This window comes from Periophthalmus magnuspinnatus, chromosome 8, assembly GCF_009829125.3.
Source record: "Periophthalmus magnuspinnatus isolate fPerMag1 chromosome 8, fPerMag1.2.pri, whole genome shotgun sequence".
In the NCBI taxonomy this organism is placed as follows: Eukaryota; Metazoa; Chordata; class Actinopteri; order Gobiiformes; family Gobiidae; genus Periophthalmus; species Periophthalmus magnuspinnatus.
In genome coordinates this window covers 22091116-22116667 of record NC_047133.1, presented here as the reverse complement: position 1 = coordinate 22116667, position 25552 = coordinate 22091116, and the positions used below count along the sequence as shown (strand labels likewise).

General features: G+C 36.9%; 3 protein-coding genes across 3 annotated transcripts; 2 read left to right on the top strand and 1 right to left on the bottom strand.

The window, feature by feature from the left end:
- Positions 1-17330, bottom strand: LOC117375176 (UNC93-like protein MFSD11). Its single transcript, XM_033971440.2, has 13 exons — positions 16918-17330; positions 16680-16735; positions 16402-16509; positions 16236-16315; positions 14905-15001; positions 12487-12545; positions 11941-12085; positions 10464-10513; positions 7747-7812; positions 7544-7669; positions 7300-7474; positions 4210-4345; positions 1-2118 (listed from the first exon to the last, which is right to left on the bottom strand). The coding sequence occupies exons 1-13, from the start codon at positions 17005-17007 to the stop codon at positions 1966-1968; spliced, it is 1341 nt and encodes a 446-aa protein (XP_033827331.1). The 5' UTR covers positions 17008-17330; the 3' UTR covers positions 1-1965.
- A 1113-nt stretch (positions 17331-18443) lies between these two features.
- ubfd1 (ubiquitin family domain containing 1) lies at positions 18444-23158 on the top strand. The gene is made up of 7 exons (XM_033971444.2): positions 18444-18568; positions 19582-19839; positions 19937-20145; positions 20234-20299; positions 21581-21686; positions 21787-21869; positions 22749-23158. Exons 1-7 carry the CDS (start codon positions 18553-18555, stop codon positions 22857-22859), a joined length of 849 nt encoding a protein of 282 aa, XP_033827335.1. The 5' UTR covers positions 18444-18552; the 3' UTR covers positions 22860-23158.
- A 440-nt stretch (positions 23159-23598) lies between these two features.
- Positions 23599-25161, top strand: rmi2 (RecQ mediated genome instability 2). The gene is made up of 2 exons (XM_033971446.2): positions 23599-23887; positions 24681-25161. The coding sequence occupies exons 1-2, from the start codon at positions 23599-23601 to the stop codon at positions 24830-24832; spliced, it is 441 nt and encodes a 146-aa protein (XP_033827337.1). The 3' UTR covers positions 24833-25161.
- Positions 25162-25552: the final 391 nt, after the last annotated feature.

The window sequence follows — 25552 nt, the reverse complement described above, 5'->3', positions numbered from 1 at the left end:
TCAGTGCTTTGTTTGTCATTTAAGTGGCACAATTGACTTAAGATCAGGCAAAAGTGCTTACTCTCATTATAATGTGATCAATATTCAATTACCAGTGAAGTAATGTGGTACCCGTGGGCCTATAACCTTTTCTTTCCCAACTAGAGCTCCACTTTTGATTAATGGCAGAGTGGATTTTTGCATAAATCGGGTGACTTCACAGTAAGTACAGTCACACCACGCTGTTTTAAAAATCAAGCCTTGACATTTCTCTTAAATAACATATAACAGAAACAACCCAGGATATGCACAATGTAGTGATTGACGTGTGAGTTTACATAAGAGGTGCTTTCTGGCAACCCAAAAAACACAACAATTTTCAGGGCGCATGCCGAGTAAATTTGTTTACCCATCCCCAGCAAACAATACATGGTTTAAAAGCATATTTTATTAATGAAGAGAAGATTGCTTCAAATTATGCATAAAAAGTTGAGATTGTCAAGCTTACTTTCCTGAAGGTTAATGACAGTGATACAGAGCTATTATCTTGTATTATTATTATGCACCAAACCTTAAATTAGCTGATTTAAGAGTAACAGAGAATAAGTGTTGTTTTGATAAACTTACACAAGGCAGTCTGTTGTGCAAATACAAGAAATTCAGTAGTGATTATTACCTTAGATAAACCACTATGTTGAAAGTGTAAAATAGTCCTTTGAATGAATCTTTACACAAATCCAGCATAAGATTATGACCATCGACCTAATTTAACAGTGAGCACGGGTTACTGCTTTACTGAACTAACTTTTCATTCATTTTCCTCATAGACTTAAAGGGCCCATATTACACTATTTTCTGATCTCTGTTATAATCAATAATAATAATTTCTCATCAAAAACTTACCTGAAGTTGTGTTTTGCTTCACTCACACATGTTTAACACCAACCCTGCATATTTAGGCTGTGTGTCTCTAAAACAGAAACACTGTTCCACCTTGTGATGTCATGTTGTAAAACAGGAAGTGCTACACTGAGTTTTTAAACTCCATACACCTTCACTAAAATCATTTGGATATTTCCAGCCCTGGAACTGCCAATCTTTACTGAACAAAAGGTAAATGGTAGCTGTTAATATGAAAACTTCTGCTTCATGACAAGGTGCAAAAGAACATTTTAAGTTGTTGAGTGTTATAGACACTAATAATAAAGTGTTACTCAAACATGTGTGAATGAAACAAAACACAACTCCAGGTATGTTTTTGAGGAGGAAACAGTATTATAGCATGGTTTTAAGTTCACAAGAGTCAGTTTTGTGTAATATAGAACCTTTAAACACAATTTTTAATAAGACGTTAATATGAGACAAAGATAAAAAAAACAAAAAAACAAAAAAAAACCATAAACATGACCATAACGCAATACTGTCATTTTATAATAAAGTTTCTGAAATAGATTGAAGTGTACTGTGTATGTAACTTTTCTGATGCATGGGTAGTTTGCCACTCTCGTCGCTATGGAGATGTTACCACTTTACATGTTCCATAGTATGACAATTATAACATATGTTTTCACTGCTCAAAAATACACTGAAAACATGTTTACAATGAGAATGATCACCTCTCCACTGATCTGACCAATGACTTGGCCTAGTGGCATTACCTGCTTGTCTCTATAGTGATAGACAGGTTATTGCCATAGTGTGGAACATTACAGGCAAAGCTCAACGTCTCTATGGCTGACCCTCCTCCAGAAATTTACATAGTGCAACTTTTTAATACATTTTGTGTGTATGGTCAGTAGTCACTTCATAGCTCATCGAGGCCTATTCATATCTGCAGTGGACTATTTGTGACTACTTTTGCTACAATATTATGCCCTGATTGATTTACACAACAGCCAAATCCAATATACAAATTCAAGTTCTAAAAAGTACAGCATCAGCAGGCTTGAGTTGTCCTATGGCATTATTATAAGTCTATGTTTAGTGTTAATACTCCTGTAAGTCTGCGGTGAAGTTCTGCATCCTTTCCACCATAAAGAAACAAAGAGTCCCAGAGAAGCCCAGGACCACCATGACCAGGAGCTGCCACATCAACAGGAGGTGACCGCTGTAGAAGAACGCCACGGCCGCAAACACTGACTGTGAACGCACAAGATTTACACATGAACATGATTTTGTTTTTGCAGTAAGTACATTTACATGGCTCATAAAAGTAGATAAGTAAAATAATCAGGTGACCCTATACTTAGATCTGACTTTTAGTGTGTGTTTATATGTCCAAAAGACGTGTGATTATGATGATTATCACTTATATGTGACAGGACACACAATTTAACTTGTCAAAACATGCGCAGGTGTGATATAAATCCGATAACTGAAATTAGATGTAACTTTTAACACAACATTTCAATAATCTGATTTCTGGTGTACATGTAAACAAAGCTGATGTTAAGACTGAGATGTTCCACTTGTAGGCGTGATAATCTGCTTCATAACATGTATTGATTGTATATTGATTGCTCATGGTTAGATCAGATGCCCTTCAGTAGCTTGTAGGAATGGGACAAGGCATAAAATATGGTCCATGCAACTAGGTGAGATTTTGACATAATTTTTAATAAATAAATTGTGTGATTTGCCTCAGGAGTTTTTTTTTTTTTTACTTCTTTAATTTTGCTGTTATTGTAGCTCTGTTTTTTTTTTTTACTTGGCTTCTCAAAATGATGTAACTCAGCCAAAAATCCCAAGAGATGATTTTCCACATTTGTGCACAATCTTACCACAATTGTATCTTGTCCAATCCAAACTACCTGGTGAGGGTTTTTTTTTTTAAGGATTTTTAGGATTGCGTGGCATAATCTTCCTATTACAACACACTACTTGCAAATAAGACCTCCATAAACTGTGACAACCTGCTTCAGTCTCTAACACTGTAAAATTCCACAGGTAAAACTGGACAATTACACAAAGCACGGTATATTTGATTGTCCCTGGGAAATTTCTCCTATCCATTTAAGTCAGGAATACCATATCATCATCATTATCTTCACCTGCATGTTTTTGTGAGTACATTTACACTCACACTTCACACACACAGTTCACTGCGCTGACACACTGATGAAGAGGACCCTCATGTTACCGCGGATATTATCTGAGATGGAGCCTTAGCAACTGTCTTTTCATACGACGTTTTTCCAGATTGAGTTTATCCTTGGACCAGACCACAGTCTCAAAAGATGGCTAAATTCACAGTGTGCGTTTTTTATAAGTTTGAACACACTATCTCATTCAATGTTTCTTTGGGTTTAGTTTTACTACTTCTTGCATTTCATATACATACAGAAGACATCAAATATATGAAGTAAGATGTATAAAACTATGCAGCTATGTAATACGGTACCTTACTTCATATATTTATTGTCTTCTGTATGTATCTAAAAGTAGTAAAGTAGTAAAAATAAAGAAAGAAACTTGTGTAAAAATTTTGACTGGTAGTGCAGTTTTCTGTGGATGTCAGCTTCCTGTTTTATGTGACATTTTGAGGACTATTCAAAAGATATAATGTTTTGTTTTAAAATTGCTATGGCTCATCATTCCTCACGCTGAAACCCATGGTTGAGTATACAGATCTACTGAAGACATATTGAAGACTATAAAAGCTTTGTACAGAATTGTGGTGTGCGTGTGTGTTGTGAAACTAAATGAATTTCTCTTCTACAGCATTTTAGTTGACTTTGTTCTATATTACATGCAGTATGTTTTTGAGCATTACATACACGGAGCCTGTCAACTAATTAGTTATTTCAGTAAATCTATTGATTTAAAGACACATATCATGGATAACAGTAACCATAGTATTGGTGTTTCAGTTCCCATACTGTCCTAAAGCATAGTTCACTGTGTCCTTGTACAGTGCAATCGCCATGCAGCCAGTTGTAAGATATCCACTATTAAAACTATTCCCATAAATGCATAAAATAAATGACTCCTTGTGTATGAATTTCACTATATGCCTTTAACCAAGTAAACAAATTCACTGGTCTACACATTTTTATTTTACGTTTTGGTATGCTAATTTAAAGTTTAGCCTCAAAACACACTCTTAGAAGCAGACATTGACCTTGTTGTTTCTGTTTTAAAAGGGATTTATTTTACACTCGACACTGCGCCGAGCACTCAGCTAAGCCCTGCTCCACAAACAACTTGTGATGTTGCTGTTTTGAGATTTACCTGGATGAATTTGAAGATGGCAAAGGCGGGTGTGCTCTGCTCGGCATAAACTCGTCCTAAGATACTGTAGAGCTGCGTATTAAAGCAACTGTCCCCGAGTCCAAGGAGGAAGCTACACAGCAGGGCAATGGAAACGCTGGGAAACAAAAGAAGGAGCTTGTTAAAACCAGGAAAAGGCAAATGAATCAGACAAAATTTTGACCAACAAGTTTTACATGTACATTAATATGTCTGCCTGATTTTGTGCAGTCAAATTAAAATCAGAAACTTGGAACAGACCTCCTCCACCTACCATAGGCCTGTCATGATAACACATTTTGAAGCATAATATACTGCTACACAGAAATAATAATATACACAACAAGAATAAAGTAAGACAGTCCCAGTGAACCATTAAAAAATATACAGTATCATTAAACGACATGAGCAAAACAAATAAATAGAAAAATAAAAACAATAATGAGCCATAGAAGTTAGTTACTTAACCCTCTACAGCTCACATCGTATCCTATTACAAGTCAAATTAAAGCTGCACGTGGCGATAAAGGCCTTTACCACCCCCTGCGACCACAGAAAACACGCCATTGTGACGATCCTACCTCTAGTTCCCTCTTACATCGCCCCTCCCCCCAGTATCGGCGTCTGTATTTTATTACTCCATTCATTCCAGTGAGACATTTTCTGACATTGTCACGCTTGCACGGTTGGAGATAGAGGTATGACCTCATTGTGTTTTTTATTCAGTATGTTCTGAGAAATATGAGAGTATGATTTCTATGGTCTATGACAAAGCAAAATGTTTGATCCCATTCGAATGTTCAAGGGGGCGCTGTGGAGCTATTTTATATCATAGCCCAATAAATTGTATATCATAATGTTCAAGGCGTCAAAGTGCACAAATGTTCCAATGGGTCTGACTGTTTCCCATTGTATTTTATATGACATATGAACGTTTTCATACTTTTTAAACGGGCCAGTTTTGCAGGATTGCCACACCCACATTAGACATTTTATGCTAAATATAAATAATAACTGAAGACAAATAAAAAGAGGCAAAAGCAACTGTTGTGATCATTGAGAAGGTCCCACTTTCAATAGAAACTTCAACAGAGATCCAAAACACAATATCAAATGTTGAAGAGGTCATCACTGAAGAGGTCCCAAATGAGGAAAATACTTCGGAGTTTGCAACTGAAACTACATATGTTGAAATTATAGAGAACCAGGATGGCCCTCCAGATGGATCAGCAGGACCCTGTTCATTTGAAGCTATAGAAAAGAGTTCATCAAACTCAAATGACACCATGACAGAGGCTGAAGTGAAGTCACCAGAGCCCAATGACCCTAGAGCAGATGTTGTGGTTGAGGTGACTGAAAATGAAAGTGAAGCTTGCCCAGTAATACCTGGAGTTGAGGATTGTTAAGTCAACCTGGCACCGATAAACAGTGACCAGAAACAGGTAGTCACAATCAATGAAATTCAGCAAAGTAATAAGACAGAAATCTGTTTACCACAGCCCAACGATTTAGAGACGGACAAGGTCAAAACTAATCTAACACTGAACGATGAAGAGGTTAGTCTGACCAACATAAGCGAGTCATCCCAGCCAGACCAGGTGCAAACCATGACACATGTCACCAGTAGAAAAAAGTCAAAGAAAAAGACCAAAAAAGACAAACTGAAAGAAGCCAATGACAGAAACAATAAAGAGGGCACTAGAAATGTTGAAGTGAATGAACAAACAAAACAAGACACAGAAACCTCTGCTCAGCCCCTGTCAACATCCAAATGTAAAGAACAGAAATACAAACTGAACGAACGACAAACCAAAACCAGAGAAGAAAAAGAAGAGACAGGAAGATTTTAAATTTGAGGCCGCTGATAAAGATTCAGATGACGAGGCCAACAGCAGGAAGAAGGGGAAGAAGAACCAGAGACGTTAATGAGAACACAGGGAGGACCACTTGACACCCTAAGACCTCCTTCAGTGTTATTGTTTAAAATGCAAATAAATAAATATGAGCATCAGATTATGTCCACTTTGAGTTATTCAAGTATTTTATCAAATCTAATATACATATTTTAGTCTATAACAAAGTCTAGTAATCTGAACCTCATGTATCTCCATAACATATTTCTTTTGTTACCATGGTAACACGGTTGTAGACAGAGATATGTTCTCATTGACTTTTTTGATCAGTCTGTCAAGGAGGATGTGTGTGACAAATTTCAATAGTCTATAGGAAAAAAATTGAATTGGAGTGGTTAGGGGATGCTACCGAGTCATTTTTCAGTGTTTTTGAATCCTGAATGTATGAGCTGAATAAATTTTACCTTTCGTTAATGTTCACGGGGTAATAATAATAATGTGAAAAAAATTTCATCCATTATTTTTCTTCTAAACCATAAAAGCTAGAGCCATGTGCTCCATCACAAATAATGCCCCTGTGGATTTTTTCAAAATCCACAACAAATAGCTTTACTATTAAAGCATAAATTCCACACCAAATGACTGTCAGAAAGAATTGGAATTGGGTTTTTGTTCAACCCTAAAATATACTTTTAAAAATAGGGATACAGAATAATTACAAGGGTGTTATTTTTACCAAAGTAATATTTTTCAGTAAGAGAAGCCTCACAAAGATCTGTATGTTACTGATGGAAAGAAAGAAAATAATGTATTAATGAACTGTAAAATGTGTATGAATGTATGTATATTAATTCATTTAAATTGTTGATTCTCTATACATGTTTTATGTATTATTCTCTCCAAATAAAGATTCATTCATTCGTTTATTTTTATTGAGAATATGTAAATATATATGTGTTTGTAATTACCAACATTGAAATACTTTTTTTTTTCTTTTTAAAATATGAGGATATCTCTTGCTCAAGTACAGATTTTAACAACACTACCCTACTCTAAGTAGCATGAAGTAAAAGTTTCATAAACTCCATAAATATGTATTACTCAGATAACACTGTATATGTAAAATATATACAGTGTCACAAAAACATAAAAATAAAATGTTATTATTCAGTACAAAAAACAGCCAGGCCTATAAGAAATTATCATATCAACAGTGTACCTGGGAGACAGATAGGGGCTCATTTGAGTGGTTGTTTTAAAGACTACAGGAGCGTCGGCCGGGATGTTCAGGAAGATCAAATAAAACGCAACAAAATGCACCACCATTCCCAGGAAGACCACTGAGGTGCGTCGGAAGCGATTGTTCTTGCACAGTAGCCCGAAGAATCCTCCTCCTGGTATAAAACACATTAAAGATTCACTACAGACTGTAAATCAACTGCACCGAATCAAACAAGACTTACCCACGATTTCTCCGACGCCTATTACAATCCCCGAAATCCCAATCAAGCCCTTGGCAGCTCTTCCGAAGTGTGTAGTCGCGCCAATACAAGTCCCATACACGCCACTATAAAAGGAAAGCTCCAATCCTAAGGAGGCAAGAGCATATACTGTTCAGCGCTAACAAAATGCTCATTACATTCAAATATATGTGCGCTGTACTCACCGCTGTATGCCATGCAGGGGCTCAGGAGAACTATGGTCTTGCTTTTCAAAAGTTGTAAGATGGTTTCTGAAAAGCACATTTGAATTGCTAATTTATAAAACAGATACTCTATGGTAGGATAGTACATCTCAATTTTACAATCTTGTGTGCAGTTGTGCCTGGTCGTCCATCTTAAAAACACAGATTAAAGGGCCCATGTTACACTGTTTTATGATCTATGTTAAAATGTTGTGTTTTGTTTGATTAACACATTTTTAACTCACAAACCCTGCATATTTAGGTTCTTTTCTCAAATGGAAAACACAATTCCACCTTGTGATGTCATGTGGTAATCTATTGTGTTTTTAAACTCCATACACTTCCACTAGAATCATTTGGATAATTTCAATCCAGGAACTAAAGGTAAAATGTAGCTGTTAACTTGAAAACTATCGCTTCATGACATCACAAGGTGGAACAGAGCATTTTGAGCTTTGGAGAAGTAGTGAGACTAATAATAAAGTGTCACTCAAACATGTGTAAATGAAACAAAACACAACTCCAGGTATGTTTTTGAGGAGGTAACAACAATATAACATGACAAATCTCACAAGAGTCAATTTTGAGTGATATAGGACCTACAAACACAACTTTATAACCAGAATTTCTGTAGCTATTACACAATGGGTTACTATGACAACAGAATATGTAGCAGAATATTAAACAAACAGACCACTCACCCACACTTAATTAGTGATGCAACAAAAACGTATACTACTCGCATGTTAATATATATTGGAATACTGGAATAATTTATTTGTAATGAATTCACTCACTATATGTTTTATATTAAAGATGCACAATATAACATTTGTGGTGGGAGGTCCTCTGTGTGGCTTAGTGGTGTCACCAGTTTGTCACCATGGATGCACCGTAGATAAGTTTAAAGTAACATTCTAGGCAAAGCAATAACATCACCGTGGAAACATAAAGGTGGCGGACCCTTCACCACAAAAGTTACCTAGTGCACCTTTACCTAGTTGTCCAGCTATCACAATTTGTCCTCAGTCAGACTCACTCAAAAGTAACGATTAAACTTACTAATACACCTTGCAGTTTATTGTGCTCCCACGCTCGTGTATGATTATGTTGTTATGCCTGATTGCTGTAGGGGCACAAGCAGGGCACAAACTCCACAGACAAAGAGTGATTTGACAAACAACTCAGGCTGGAAGCAGGTGCAGGAGCAGGAGCCTTTCTGCTCAACAAACACTGATAAAATCTCAAATAAACTCCGCACAGCCAGTGTCAGTGTACTCTCTTGTAACGCCTGCAGATTTTATCCACATAAAAGCAATTTTAGCAAAAGGAAAAACCAAAGACCTGGGAGTGCTTGAGAGTTTTAGAAATCTAGCAATGAAATGAGAAAGACCACAGGTTACCAAATGAAGAGATTGTGTTTTTGAATGGATTTAGTGAGAAAATGTTCCTACGGCAAAAATATGAAAGGAGTGGTTACCAAAATGTGGTGCACATCCACTTTCCGTGGCAATGCAAAAGTCATTGTCAATTCCAAGAAAAGATGACGTTTACATTAGAGCTATTTAATTTTATTTCTGTGTAACTCGATATGTGGTCCACTGTTTAGTCCATGATTAGACTCCTGTTTAAGAGTCTGCTCACACTTGTCCTGGTTTGGACCTGGATTGGGCCCAGTTTAAGTCCTAATGTAGCTTTGGTTTGATCCTGGTCTACTTTTCGTTTAGTTGCAGGTATAATCCCAGTTTAGTCCCAAATTTGGTGTGCATCCTTAGACATAGTTTAAAGTAGACATATTGTGTTTGTGTCTGCTATAAGTTTAGAATCTATGACACCCGTGGATCGTTATTTTCACATTTTAAATCGCAATATTTATCCAAAACGACTTAATAAAAGAAACCGGCCACTCCTATGGATACCTGCACATCACACTAGCGAGTAGCATTTTTTTTCATTTGTACCAAAATGACAACATGATGCTACTGAATCCTGCATGTTTCGTCAATTAAGAAAATAAAACTGAAGAACGAAGTAAGTACAGGGCAGCTGGCGTATGATGTGACGGTGAAAACAGGGATTGATCGGCAATATGGCGTCTTCAAAATAAGCGATTAAAGATCGCTCATGCACATCATCAATCCAAAAACGACTTTGACGGGGTAAATGAGAAGGGGAAACAGCTATAACATGGTTAAAAGCTCTGAAAAGTCGATTTTGTAGAATAGGTCTGCTTTAATATTGGATTAGACTTGGTTTGGATCTGGTTATAATCTGGTTAAACCCTAATGTGAACTACAAGGTTAATTTAACATTTAATTATTTATTAAAATCAGGGTATGTCTTTGCTTAAACCTGATCACGTTTTGGTTTAACTTTAGACCACATTTATATTTACGACCATTACCCGAGCGTATTCCTGGGTTAGTCCTAATTCAGGCAGATTTTAGTCCATTATAAAGTTATATTTTCAGAGGTGGCGGCTGGTGTGAAAAGTTCTGTTGCTTGATGGAGAGTCAGTCCCAGTTGGATTTAAGACGCATACACTTCTGAGCACATCCAGATTAATTACATGTGGATGCATAATTAATGTACTCCATGCATACTGATGTAGAGTTTAAATGAGTCCTTCCCACACAGACTAAACAACACACAGATTAAACCTTTAAACGTTACACTGACGGACAGGACGAGACACTTACTGAACTCAGCCTTGGCGTCTTGCATTGCGCTGTTGGCTCTGTGTTTATACCTTGATAAAAATAAAGAATTATATTAGTTTTGATAGAATGGGCGTCACATGTTTGTGCTGTTAACAAGCCTGAACAACTAAAACATCAAATTAATCATCAATGCAGGATATCAATTAGGTGAGATAGTTAAAATACTGTTAGAATGACAAAAATATGAAAGAGCAGAGAGTAACTATACTAATAATGGGGTACTCAAACATGTGTGAATGAACAAAACACCACTCCATGTATGTTTTTGAGGAGGTAACATCATTATAACATGGCTTAAACCTCTTTAAGTCTGGATGTCTTATAGGTGCACTGTGTATTTTTTGGTGGACTTGGCTTGACCCCGTCAGGACAATGCAGGGGATTAAATGCTTAGAGAAAGAATGCATATTTTTCAAGGTTATGCAAGGTAGATGGCGGACCTTCCCTCTAAAAAGCTACATGGTGCTCCTTTAAATTGGGGACTAGACAGTTCAAATTCAACAACAGTTTATTATGCTGCCAGTTATAAAAGGCTACGGCCAAATAATTGTGAAAATTGCTTGTGATTTTGAAGTGAAATTTGCCTGTAAGCTGTTTTTGATCATGTACTTTCAGCCCTGACATTGAGTGTTCTTTGATGACAGCGTTCTTCAGCCTCTCGTGAGTCAAAGTCATAAAAATGTAAATATTTCAGACGTAATGTGAGCGAGACATGGAGCTGAGGAGGTCCCAGCAGCTCCAGTGGCTCTGATTGCAGACTACTTGCATGAAGTGCTATGATTAGGCCTGACTCGGTTCAAATTGCAATGATCTGGAGAAAAACGCTTGGTGTCATTTTCACTGAAGGACGAGAGTGATTTAAAATCCTGCCTCTTTCGTTGTGGTCACCTCTCATTCACCCCAAAATATTTGAGTTGTACCATTATAATGTTGAGGGCACAACAAAACACAAGGCAAATATATGCTTAGATCCCGCCTGCTCAGGAGGTAGGTGCTCCATGGCTGGAATGTTCCAGTGTATAACATTAAACATACTTAACTTGCATTTAATTCACGACGGCTAATACTTCAAGACAAGCAAACTGCATACCTTCCACTGGAAGAATTGCAAACTGCCCCTTTAACAACAAACTCTAAGGATATATATTTAACAGTGAACATTTAAACTGTACAACTACAGTGAGGTCAGTTTGTCCATCAATCAAATACATCAAAGCCAAACATCCAACTTATGCAAGTAACATTTTATTGCTAATATGACTTCAGTGTAAACTTGTTTTACTTTTAGCTTGGTCCCCTTAAGATTTTAGATTATTATTTGTCTCCTGACTGTGGATGCAAACCATTTATAATCAATGTTAGTGTACTATTGTTTAAAAACTATATGAATATATTTAGATTAGTTGTAAGTTGTAAAGAAAAACATACAGAAAGATTTTAAAAATATATATTTGACCTCATTCTTGTTGACAGGAGTGACTGTCCCTCCTCCTCTGAGAGCATCTCCTCCTCTGAGAGGCTCTGTCTCAAAACCAGAAAACTCAACGTCCCCAAAACTGAGGCCACCAGTAGAGACAGGAACACGTTCTTCCTACTGCCGTCTGTTAACAAGAAACCTATTATTATAACATGTCACATTATGTATTCATGTATGTGATCTAGACACATTTTCAATGACAAATAATTTATAGAAGACTTTTTTTGTCTTTTTTCTATAAATTATTTGTCATTGAAATGTGTTACTGTTATTGCTTCTTTGTGGGTTTTAGCTTCCATTCTGAGTACTTTTGACTCTTACTGTTTTTTCATCACTCTGAAACCCACCCATAAAAAAAAATGTCCTTGCATTTTCTAACAAACCCAAGCCAAGGATCTGATAGCACTTTTTTACCTTCAGTTAAGATGTGTATTCAACAATATTTTTGACATTTCCAGTAGAAATGTGTCCAGTTGCTTTAAATTATCAGTCTAATGATCCAACCCACAGGGATTCATCTTGTACCTGTAATTTCTGTTGCTCCATTCCATTCAAAGTAAATGTAGAGGTTGCCAAATATCATGCTGTAAATGAAAAATAATAATGAAATGAGACAAGAACACACATTACACAATATTTCCAAATAAAAAAGACACTTGAAAACTCATGCATGCCTCATTTTATTCTTTTAAAGAGAACACAGACAGGACATAAATCACTACTGTGCATCCCACTGGTTACATGCTGTTACGCTAACAATCTGTGACCGTCCTCACTTTCATGTTTAAATGTTTTAATCAGAGCCGTACTGTTTGACATTTAAACTTTGGCAAGAGACGTTGAATTAACATCTGCACATTGCAAGTTGAGGCTAATGTGTTCTTTGTAGCTATAAATCCTGACCTTTTCTCACTATTAGAATTAACACTCGACTTTTGGGGATCACATAGGGACGTATGGACTATAGTGTCTCCTCTTCTCTTCGGCCACTTCTATAAAATGATATTATCTATCCTAGTTTTAATTAAAAACCTCTTCAACACGAACCGCTCTCTCCCACCAAATCAATACCAAATAGCACAGCTTATTCATAAAGATAACTGGATTTAGAGCGCAAGAAAGCCTCATAAGTTTGCAGTGGCATGTATCACCACTGCACAGAGAGATTAGGACTGCCCTATTGTGAGGCTTGGCACAGGTGACAGAGAATGTAATTATTAAACTAATTCAATTTGCATATTTTAACAAATACAAATAGTTGCCAGGGAGGGAGACAGAGGCGGGAGATGAAAAGGGAGTAAAGCCAAAACCCCAAACTCTTACCTGTGAAATCGCACTGTTGTGACAAGCAAAGTTTGGCATGTTTTACTAATAATAATACTACTACACGCACGTGCCAGGGAATCTGAATATTGTCGGGCGTAGGGAGGTTAGAAGTAGGTTTGATAATGTTTAATAAATGTATATATACAGAGGTAATTAATCTCGTGACATTGTGGTTCACAGTGGCAGCGGTTAGTACTCTTTTTCTTTTCTTTTTTTTTTTACTGCACAGTTGATAGACTTGTTTTTGACGGATCACACGGTCCTCTCTAAGTTCATACACAATCTATCAACATAATGCATTTGGATTTCTAATTTAGCTGAAGACTATAATGAAAGTATTAAATGAATTGGATTAGTCTAGATTGGATTATTGGATTTTCTGTGTTATAAACCGACATTTCAGTTAAGTTTTATAAATTTATTACCTTATAAGGACAGAATTATGGATGCATCACAACCATAGACAAGTTCATTCTTTTTGTTTTCTGTTTCATTCCTGGATGAATTGATATGTGCCATAAATTCCCTGGTTTGCTTCCTCTTTTTTATTTAAATTGACATGTGCCTTAAATAAACTAATTTGTTTCCTCTTTTTTTTATTTTTTATTTAAACAGTTAGAGTTATTAGTTTTTGGCTTTGTGGTCGGTCATGAGAGCCATGTTAAAATCAATATACTGCTATAGAAAATATCATGATGAGCAATGAATTGATGCAAATTTTGAGGCTTTCAGAACTAAAGTATTTCAAAAACTAAAACTAAAACAGCTGGACTTACTGTGACTGCAAACTAGATGTAGCAGTGGATGGTCTGGTGAAGTTACCTGGTTGATAGCGAAACGTTGGCTTCTAAAACTAAATAAATCCAGCTGTTTTAGTTTTACTTTTGATACAGAATGAACAGTAATAATGAAAGTCCTGTATGCCACTAACAGTAACCCTACAGCAGTGAACTTTACCAATATATGAAATTTAAAAAAAAAGCTAGAATAAACTGATAGCTTTTGACACACTTTTTGCATCTTTTATATCTCCAACAAGTCATAGATGTTAATTATTTCACCCTCTACCGCTCAAATAAGCTTCACACGCAGACCTGTCACAATAACACATTTTGACGCACGGTTTATTGCTACAGAGAAATACCATGATAAACGATAATATTGAAAATACTTTAAGCCACTGATATGATTTAATTAATGCAAGATAATCCCAGTAAACCATTTTAAATAAACTGGTGCATTAAAAGACATGAGCTGCAACAGATAAATAGCAGAATGTGGCAATAATTAGCCATAAAAGAGAGTTATTCACGCCTCTACAGCTCAAATCTTATCGTATTACAACAAAAATATCCAAAACCTCTCAATTTTTGCAAAGAAAAAGTACTCATGATAAATACTGAGGTACAAAATATACTGTTCTGGCTATCATATTTTGAATGATGAGTTAATATCGTAATAATCATGACAAAAGGAAAGTATACAATAAATAAATAATGTATTTTATATAAGAATAAGCTGATAGTAAAATGATTATGACAGGCCTACTAACACACTGCTTGTCCTGCATTAAACCTACTGTTACACCATCTGAGAAAAAATAAAGGCGTTTGATACCTGCACTGGAGCAGAGCCCAGAACATCCCTGTGTTTCTGTTGATGGTAGAGGCCTCCGAATTCTCCACCAGGAACTGTCCTTGAGCCGTCCACAGCACTGCAGGGAGAGCGGACACGAGGGTCACCCATGGGGGAAAAAATAGACCAGCTCATCCTTAATTGCCCGCATCAAGTGAAAAATTATCTTTCGTGTTGGTAAATAATGCATCTAAACTAGAGCAGCCCCGGGACATAATCAAAATTCATCACATACAATGATTTTTCTTAGGAGTGCACAGCAGTTGGTCTGATGTCAGGGTTTTTTTTTTGTTTTTTTTTTGCAGGAACAAGGAGCAGTAGCATCTAACCCATTTCAGGTCTAATTTGGGATATGCTGATTTCACCCATCATCTATAACCACAGAGGAGATAATCCCTGTATGCATGATTACAGCTTATTTGATTTTTAACACACAAGCGTATATGGACAGACTAGGATTAGGTATTTATTTTTATCTATGTATGGCTTCACGATTAACTATATGAGAGCAAGTAAGGTTAATGTGTATTTTTATTTATTTTTTTATTATGTGAAGGCAATATTTTAACCCCTTCGAAAATATGTGAATATGAATTTGTGTATATTTTATTATGCCTATAGTCCGCACTTTGAAAAATTAGTTTATTATAAAATTCATCTTAAAACACTAGGCCTATACTTATTATGCGATATTATGGAAATTTCAATGAAAATGCAATTGGTAACTATTCTAGTCACCTTCTTGTCTCCATGGATATGTTTTTGCTTTACCTGGAATGTTCCACAGCACAGCATTAAACATATCTTTTGTGCAGTTAGTCAGTCATAACAGAACATCGCATTGTTCCATTTTTATATAGCGCTTTTCCACCTTCAAGGAACCACTCACTCATACACCGGAGTACACATACACTGGGGGCGAGGTGTCTTGTGTTAAGTGTCTTGCCCAAGGACACAACAACAGCGTTCATGTGTAGGAGCTGGAATCACATGGTCAACCTGTGGGTCAGTGGATCTGGCCGCTCAACCTGTGATGTTTATGTCGAGAGCAGGATTTGAACCATCAACTGGATCACTGGACAAACGTTCCACCAACTCAACTGAGCCGCTGTTGCCTGAAGAGTTTAGTGTCATACTTTGGAACATTCCAGGCAAAGCAATGCGATCTCCATGGAGACAAAGCAAATAGTGTACCCTCTACTAGAAAAGCTATTACTTGTGATCCAAAATAATAATGCAAATTGGCTGGTTAAATAAAATTAAATCAATTTGACTGTAACCCTGACAACAATAATAAACGGAAACAAACTCACTGGCCGCTCCGATGCCAATCAGGACTGAGGTCAAGTAAAAGGACCACGTGAATGGGAGGATGAATACAGCAATATACCCGCTGCAGACAAAGAGAGGACAGTTACGGTGTTTATACAGATAATTTATAGCATTATGGTGGTTAATAATAAACTTATGACAACTAACCTGTAAAGAAGGCCACTCAGGAACATACTGTGTTTTGCACCAATAACAGCCACAACAGTTGGTGCAAGCAGATTTGAGAAGGAGAATATCCCATAAATGATGCCAAGGCTGGAAAACAAAATCAAACATTAGATTATATACACTGTGGCTGTATACATTTATGTGGTATGGAGTGACATTATTACTATATGTGTGAGTAAATATGAGTGCATTTCTTTTACATTTTCAGACTGATATTTAAAAATAAAAGCTGCCAAATGTTTGAAGTCACTCTTTACCTGTAATATCCACTCCCAGAAAAACTTTCATTCCCCAGACTTTTTACCACCGTTTGCTGAAAAAAGTGAAAGACAAAGGAAACGATGAGAACAGGCCGTGAGTCATTCATCCGGCCACAACTGGACCCACTGACCAAAGATGAAAATGAGAAACACGAGCTTCCTGCATCCTGACTGACCATCACAGCATAACCTAACTCTGATATCACTTTTTTTTTTGGAAAGTTTTGCTACTTACCTCTACATTCCCGCATGTCGTGAAAGCTGTGAAAATAAACAAAAATCCAACACCTAAAATTACAACATTAAACGTCCTTCTGTCCGCCATGGTCTTCTCTAAAGGCGCATATTCTGATTCATTTGAGGCGGGTTCACAGACTTTTCTGCAGAGAAGAAGTACACAAGTCTGTCACAATACCTTTCTGGAAAAAGTTGAGTCTACTACTACTACTACTACTACTTAGTTACGGCTTAATGTGCGAATAGCCAGAATAAAGCGCAGAGTGGAGCTGCAGGGGACGCCAACAGTGCGCCTCTGTCATGCCAAGTACGCATGACGACTTGTGACTTTGATTAAATGCAATTTTCCTCTTCCTTTAGTATCTTTCTCTACTTCTCATGTCTGTGCTGTGTCGTCTCGTCCTTCTTCTCGCAATATTGGGTCACTGACATGGATTTGCTGCCTTCCAGAGGTGACCAAGAGCATTTTCCCCATATAGGACAAGGATGATTCATACTATTACGCACTGTTCTGTCGTAAGGAGGCCAAACATCTCAAGGTGTCATGTGTTGGATGTGATTTGATGTTTATACTCATTGTACTAAACTAAACTTAATAGGTTTGTTCAAGGTAATTTCAAGTCCCACTGAAAAATAGCATCCAAGTGTGTATAGGGTACTATGTGTTCTTTGTTTTCTAATGTGTGTTTAAATGTACTATTTATTTATAAGAAGGAGAGTTACATGAAATACCTAGTGCATATTAATTTATTGGGTTAATTGTTAGACTTTATTGATCCATAAGGCAGATGACTTGGACAAAGTAGCTCACAAATTACAATATAATAATGTAATAAAAGAGGAAACATATAAATGCTACTAAAATTCTAAATAAGTAGAAAAAAATAGCAAGAGATTTGTGAAAAATAAGGCATAATTATATAGATTTGCATGCACAAGAATAATAATAATAATTTTTAAAAAGTGGGTACAAGAGTGGGTAAGGAGTTAAGTTCATGTATCTTAATTCTAATTCTAAAGTGTTATAATTGTTAACATGACATATGTTGCACGTAACAAATACATACACATCATAAACTCTTGGGATTTCCAGTAGTTTTATACACAGTCGATGAGTTTTATTAAGAAAATCCCATCTCTCTCGGTGGACTGCTGATCTCAGCTTCCACACCAAAGAGTTTCAAGAGCAAGAGCGATATAATTTCTACTTCCGCGTTTGGTAATTTCCCGGAAGTTGGTCTTATTTAACTTTTTTCTTTCTTAAAATGGTATAATGTTTCGATGTATTTATTTCAAACATTTGTACATTAACTAGTGCAGTACTGCTTAGTTGCAAAATTATGATCTGACCCGTACAAAACTATATATTCTTAGCACAGCGTTACCACCAGTAGTTATATTTGTTTTAGTTTTGTGTTTAAATGTTTAGTTAGTGACCGTTAAATTTGATCTCGGGACGCAATATTTCTTTACAAAGCTAAATAACGTTATGACTTTGGCTCCTGGCATTTAATTGTACCCAGATAAACTTCGTGAGTTAAGTTATGCTGAAGTTTTGCTCCTGAACGGCAGCACTCATCCTGCTCTGTGTCATCTCTTTGGCACAGCCTCCAACAGATTGTACACAATCATCATGGCGACCCAGGATGGTGGGTACTGAGAAAATACTGCTGCATTTTTCCTTTATTCTTACAGATTACAGAATTGCTATTAATGTGTTGACTCTCGGATGTTACTAATTTATAAGCGCGGGATTTAGCACACCAGATGTACTGTAATTGTACGCAACGTGTATGATTATTTTTCATCTTAGAAATGTTGCTGCTAGCTCACGAGTGCTAACAGAAATCTAGAATACCGACACTGCTGAAAATAACAAGAGGCGCATTGCTCAGCGTTTGTTAGTTTCATTTTCTCATATGATCTTATCAACAAGGCACAGAAAAGCAGCCATTAAACACAACGCTACCAATCATACAGAATAACAGGCCATTGCATTTAAAATGAAACTGTTCCACTACATGCACATTATTATTGAAATTAAACCTTTGGACATTTTAATCACCCTGTAAAACACGATTACTGAACGATCTAAGTCAATATGTGGTCGTGGAAACAGCCAGAAGTAAAAAGAGATTGGGCAGAGATACCAAAATGTAATATAATATGTTAATTTTAGGGTCTGACCCAACTTTACCTGTATCAGCTGAGCAGGGGCATAAATAAGTATGTTTTTGGATTTTAGTTAAACTGTTATTACCATTTTAACCAATCAGCTGTCCTGTTTATAGTATTATTTAGATTAATAACATTTTAGTTTGACTAGGAATTTCACAAAGTTTTGTTAAATTGTACTACTTAATTGCTCAACAATAATGAAGAAATCTAGACCATTTTAATAATACAGTATTACAGTACAGTAATTTATTTTTTTTCTGTTATATTATTAATTAAATGTAGAATCATCTTATCCCTATAACATCATATAATATAATCTATATATTCTGAGGTGTCAAAGAGGAGGTATTACATTTTTGACTAGTTCAAATTGCCACTTTATTTTGTTCTTGAACTTTTTGTAACACAACAGAGGTCTCTTAAATTGTTTTATTTACTGGGCTTTCTTTACCATACTCAAATATCTTCTTTGTATTGTCTCCAGGAAGTGCAGAAGTCATAATGGAATCTGATACGAGGCCAAATGATGGTGAACCACTTGAGGGCGATTCGGAAAATGCATCTCAAACGGATTCGGGAAACGCCACAACTCAGGACTGTAGTATTAGCAACGGGGACGATGCCGATGAGCAGCAGGAGATGGTTGACTTGAAGATTATCTGGAATAAGAATAAGTATGATCTTAAAATTGGTATTGACAACACCGGAGCCAAACTAAAAGAGAAAATCCATTCACTCACTGGTAAGATGTGTTCAAAATGATTCTGAATATGACACAATGAAGACACAATTTACCTCTTCCTTAACTTGAATAATGATAATTTCCTTGATACCACTAGGTCTTCCACCTTCAATGCAGAAAGTGATGTACAAAGGATTGCTCCCCGAAGACAAGACGCTTCGAGAAATAAAAGTTACAAATGGTGCAAAAATAATGGTAGTAGGATCTACAATAAATGATGTTTTAGCTGTGAATACGCCCAAAGAGGTCATTCAACAGGAAGTCAAAGCCGAGGAAAACAAGAAAGAGCCTTTATGTAGACAAAAGGTGAGTGAAAATACACTTTTCTAAACTGCAATGTCTTGTATTAATTGATTTTTTTTTTTTATATTGTTTTAATATCTTGATATTTCAGCAACACAGGAAGGTCTTGGACAAAGGTAAACCAGAAGACATAATGCCAGCTATCAAAGGAACCAAGGTACAATGTTATTTTTTTATTTTTCTGCTAAAATACTGGAACAAAGTGACAGGAGATTACTGTGACAGGAGTTATTATATTCTGACTGGCAAGCAAGCAAAGTTTAATTATACAGCACCTTTCACAGTCAAGCAAGTCACAAAGTCCTTCACAACATGATTTCAGTGGAGACCCTAAAATCTACTGCACCTTAAAACACTTGAACAAATAAGAATGTTTGTTATTAGATTATTGTTAATAGTTTTCCATTATTAACGTCACATCCTCTTCTTTATTTTTACAAACGCAATATACGAAAGAATATGTAATCCACCTTTACAAAATATAATAGTTGTGTATTTTTTACCTTATTCCATCAGGTTTTCTTTGACGTTATTTCTTCTAGATTATTTTAAAGGTGCACTATGTAACTCTTCTGGTGGATGATACGCCATCTACTTCTTTCCATGAAAATGTAATTGTTTTGCCTGGAACAATCCACAGTATGGCATTAAACATATTTATCAAACTGGAGCCACCACCTGGCCTAGTTAATTAATTAAACTCGCCTACCTGCCATTTATATAATTATAGGAGTTTTTGACCTGGACGCCTCCCTAGGGAGGTGTTCTGGGCATGTACCACCGGGAGGAGGCCCCGGGGAAGACCCAGGACAGGCTGGAGGGACTATGTCTCTCAGCTGGCCTGGGAACTCCTTAGGGTCCCACCGGAGGGGCTGGAGGACGCGTCTGGGGTGAGGGAAGTCTGGGAGTCCCTGCTTAGACTGCTGCCCCCGCGACCCAGCCCCGGATAAGCAGAAGAAAATGGATGGATGGAGTTTTTGATGCTCATATTTACCTTACAAAACATGCATTCTTTCTAGGAGCAGGGTCAGCCACTCCACAGATCTGACCCTGCTCTTACCAAGAGTGCATGCTGTATATTTGAGCATCAAAAACTTCTGTAATTATATAAATGCCGGTGAGTTTAGTCCCATACTGTGAAACATTCCTGACAGAGCAAAAACCCAAACACTTGAAGAGTTGCATAATGCATGTTTATAAATGAGTGGATTTCAGTTGATGTCCCATTTCTTAAAAGATTGTTAATTAATCATAACATTGTGTATCAAAATGTGTCCCGTAAGACATTCTTGGCATCTTCACGACAATCAAAATGATCTTTTATTTATTAGAACTAGACAATCTGTGTGATTAATGCTTTATTAAGTTTGCTTTGAGTGACCGGTGTCTTTGAAAATCATGTGAGGGAAATTGATTGCTTGCCTTGTGCCTGTCACAGGAGCGATTACCCACAGTGCCTTTATCCGGGATGTTCAACAAATCCGGAGGAAAAGTTAGACTCACATTTAAACTGGAGCAGGATCAGTTGTGGATTGGAACAAAGGGTGAGAACGCAGTCTGGCTCATTATTCTCAATTCAAAGCATCTTTATTGTGGCATTGTTACAAAAATACGTTTCCATTTTGTGTGTGTTTATTTCTGCAGAGAGAACGGAGAAAGTCCCCATGGGCTCCATTAAAAACGTAGTGTCTGAGCCCATTGAAGGCCACGAGGACTATCACATGATGGTAACTGTTATTTACTCTACTAATGCCTGTCTTTTAGAGATCTTAAATGCAATAGAGATTCATGTTTGAAATTATTGAAAAGGCAGTTCAGTTGTATGAGTAAAGGTTGCACTACTGCAGTGAAATACTGAATTAGAAAAAAGCTTTTATCTTTACAACTACTTCTACCTTAATGTTACTACTCTTACTACTCTACCTACTCCATTAGCTATTCCTTATACTATTAATGCCACTATCACTATTACAACCACCCTACACAAATAATAGCTTGATATACTCTAATATCATGTATATAACTTTAAAAAGCGGCATTACTTAAGCGTCTGCATTTCTATGAAGCAGGTCACTGGAGCTGAGTGGAGTTTGTTGTTATTGTTTGGTCTTCAGTAGAGCGGCAAATGTCAGTGACTTCTTTATATTTAACCTTTAAAAGCACTTGTGTTCTGCACTGTGAAATTGAAGGCTGTTTCAGATGGAGAACAGGAAACCTTCAATAAGAAATATGGCTGTAACAAACTTTAGATTCAATAGCTCCAAGCTGTGAGTGGAAAGTAACCAAATTTAGACTGAACAAGGTTTTGCCCAGTTTAGTGGTTGTAGTCTTAACTGTGAGTCACTTAAATTCAGTATTTCTTAGTAAATTTTGAATTGGTATTAGTTAGTAGTGAATGTAGAGTCGGTTCTTTTTAAACATTCTATCTGCGACACCAAAAAGATAGATAACTGGATATTATTAAGTACTTGTTTTTCCCTGGTCTGCATTATATGTATAGATGTCAATTATATAGATCCTTTGTGTTTTATCTGTTAATTAGATGGTTTGTCAAATTGTTGTTTGGAGTTTGCTTTTTACTAAGACCAGTTCTGTCGTTTCCACAGGCTTTTCAGCTTGGTCCAACAGAAGCCTCTCAATACTGGGTCTACTGGGTGCCTGCACAGTTTGTTGATGCAATCAAAGACACAGTGCTTGGAAAATGGCAGTATTTCTAATGTGCCTCTATAATGACAGTTCTGAACTGGGAATAAACAAAAAACATAAAAATAACTGGAGACTGCAGTGAGGCTTCAAGACCTTGTGGATTTTAAAGAGGAAGTGAACTGATGCCTGGACTAATCATATTCTTTTTAGGTTCAAAGTGCACTATGTGGCAGCAGAGCATTTCTCAGCCCAAATGTCTATTCAAGATTTTCATCAAATTCAAGGGAAAACAGTGAAACAATTGTACAGAAATTGCTAACACTTTTCTTCATTTATTCTTAAAGAAATAAAACTTATTTAATGAAATGAATCTTTTGGTCATTGTCATTTTGTACTTCAGAAATATTAATTTACATTCAATCATTGCATAACCTGGAACAATAATATATTCCAAGTTATTCCAATTATAGGATTTTCCCTTGCTTTGAAGGTGTCCTTGATAAAAGTGAGTAAGCTATTCGTAATAACTGTGTGTATAATTTAAACGTATAAGTCTCATAAATAATATCTTCATTTCTAAACTCTTGCATAAGCACTGATTTACTTATTGTTATTGGGGAGGTTTTATTGTGAAAAATCAAAGCGGAAATGCTGTTTGGTGGAGTTTAACGCAACTTCCTGTTTATGACTCGTTGGCGGGAGCTCGTGTCAGATTTTTGCAGAAAACATTGGTAAAGTGTTTACAGATCGCAGTTATAGATGAACATTCACAGAGTTTTATTGTAGCTGTGTGTGTGTAGTAGGGAGGAGATGTTCAAAGCGGAGAGCACCATAGTGGAGAAAAAGCGGCCTCCCCCGGTGAAGGTGCTGTCGGCTCAGCTGAGAGCGGCGGGCGGCAGAGGGCACACGGACAGCGGGGAAGGGGTGCAGATCAGGGTGGGCCCGGGCCGCTGCCTCGGGGTCTCCCTGGTGTGGATGCAGGGGACAGTCCTGGAGGTGCAGTTAGAGCGAAACACGGTGCTTCTGATGGATGAGACTGGGACGTTTACTGTGCAGGGCGTCAACAGCATCCCCAAAGGCAGGCCCTGTTTGATACAAGGTAAATAAAGGTACTCAAAAGACATTAAAGGTGCATTTTGTAACTTTTCTGCTTAAAGTCTAGTTCGTCTCCATGGAGATGTCATTGGTTTGCGTGAAACGTTTCACACTATGACATTTAATTAATCTGTTTTTCATGTTTTCAAGTGTTTTTGCTCCTCAAAAATACCGTAAAAAACATGCATTCTTACTATGATTGGGCTTGCCTCTCCACAGATCTGAACTGAACCAGGCCTAGTGATCACCTGGTTGTCTTTAAGAAGATAAGTTCAATGCCATTGACATTCCTGGCAAAGCAGTAACACTTTAATAGAGACCAGCACCAGAAAAGTGCACACATGCATTGATACCATAGACATTTTGATAATTCTAAACACCTTTTTTGCATTCCAATTAAGTTGTCTTTTGGGCATTTTTTTTCAGTAGTGTTGGGAAGTGGTGATTCCTGTCTAAAAAATTATAATATAACTAATTTTGCTGCTGTAAACTAGCAAATAGATTCCTTATACTTTTTTCATAGCTATGAGCCAACTGTACATCTTGAGGTCTAGTACATGTATTTTAATCTCTATAAAAAGTCCTAGATCTTCCATTACAATTTGCAAAACCAAAGTACTACAAAACCTGACATTAATTGCTGTGACCAAGTGTATTGACAAAATGCCCTGCCTCCAATCACACAGCCATTTCCTCACATCAAATCTCCATCTATTAAGTCTTGAATAGCCTAGAAAACTGCAATGCCTCTGCTGCCCCCAAACACTCCACAGGCCTCGTGCTTGGTGTCTTTGCAGGCAAATATGTCATGGTGATGGGTGTCATCCAGGCGGCCTCCCCAGAGCCAGTCATCCGTGCCGTAAAAATGGCCGACCTCTCGGAGCAGGCAGCGCTTCACCGGCGGATGTGGAAGCTGGAGGTGGAGGACTTGCAGCGGGTGATGGCTTGAATGCAGAGCCGCTCGCAAACGCCGATGATGGGGTCCCGTCACAGCTAGGGGGCGAAGCGGTGCCAGCATGATTGATGCAAAAATCTACCTCAATGGACCAAATGGCAGAGTGGAGATGTTAGTGTTGAAAGTGCTTGGGTATAGGGTGAGTCATTATGCTTGAAAAATGAAGACCATAGCTGCAGATTGGATATATGGACTTGACACAGGCCATCAGTCAAACGTGTTAGTAGTTAACTTTTATATATTAAACTAACTGTGAATTTGGTGATGCATAACACAAACTTTGAGAAACTTGTCTAAATGTGTGAATGAAAAATAAGAACAGAATATCACATCAAGACTGTGACTTGCATGTGTTAAAACTGGTTACTGCAAAACGGCATCTAAACGTTTTTAAGAGAAAAACAACCATCAACAAGGATTCCCTACAGTCTTAAATTCACATTCAGGAGTAAAAAACGCACCTAAAGCCAAATATGTGTGACATTAAATTTTATCTTTTGTTTTATTGGTATAGTTGTTTCCTTCTAAATGTATAAATGGTCAAGATTGTTACAAGAAATATTAATAAAATTATGAGTTAATAAAATGCCCTGGTATTGATTGACGGAAGCCCATCATGCCCCTAGATACCCATCATCCTCTGGTCACATATTTTGAAGTAAGGTATGAGAAGCGTCTTCCTCAAGAACAGACCCTCCTCAAAATGTTTGATCA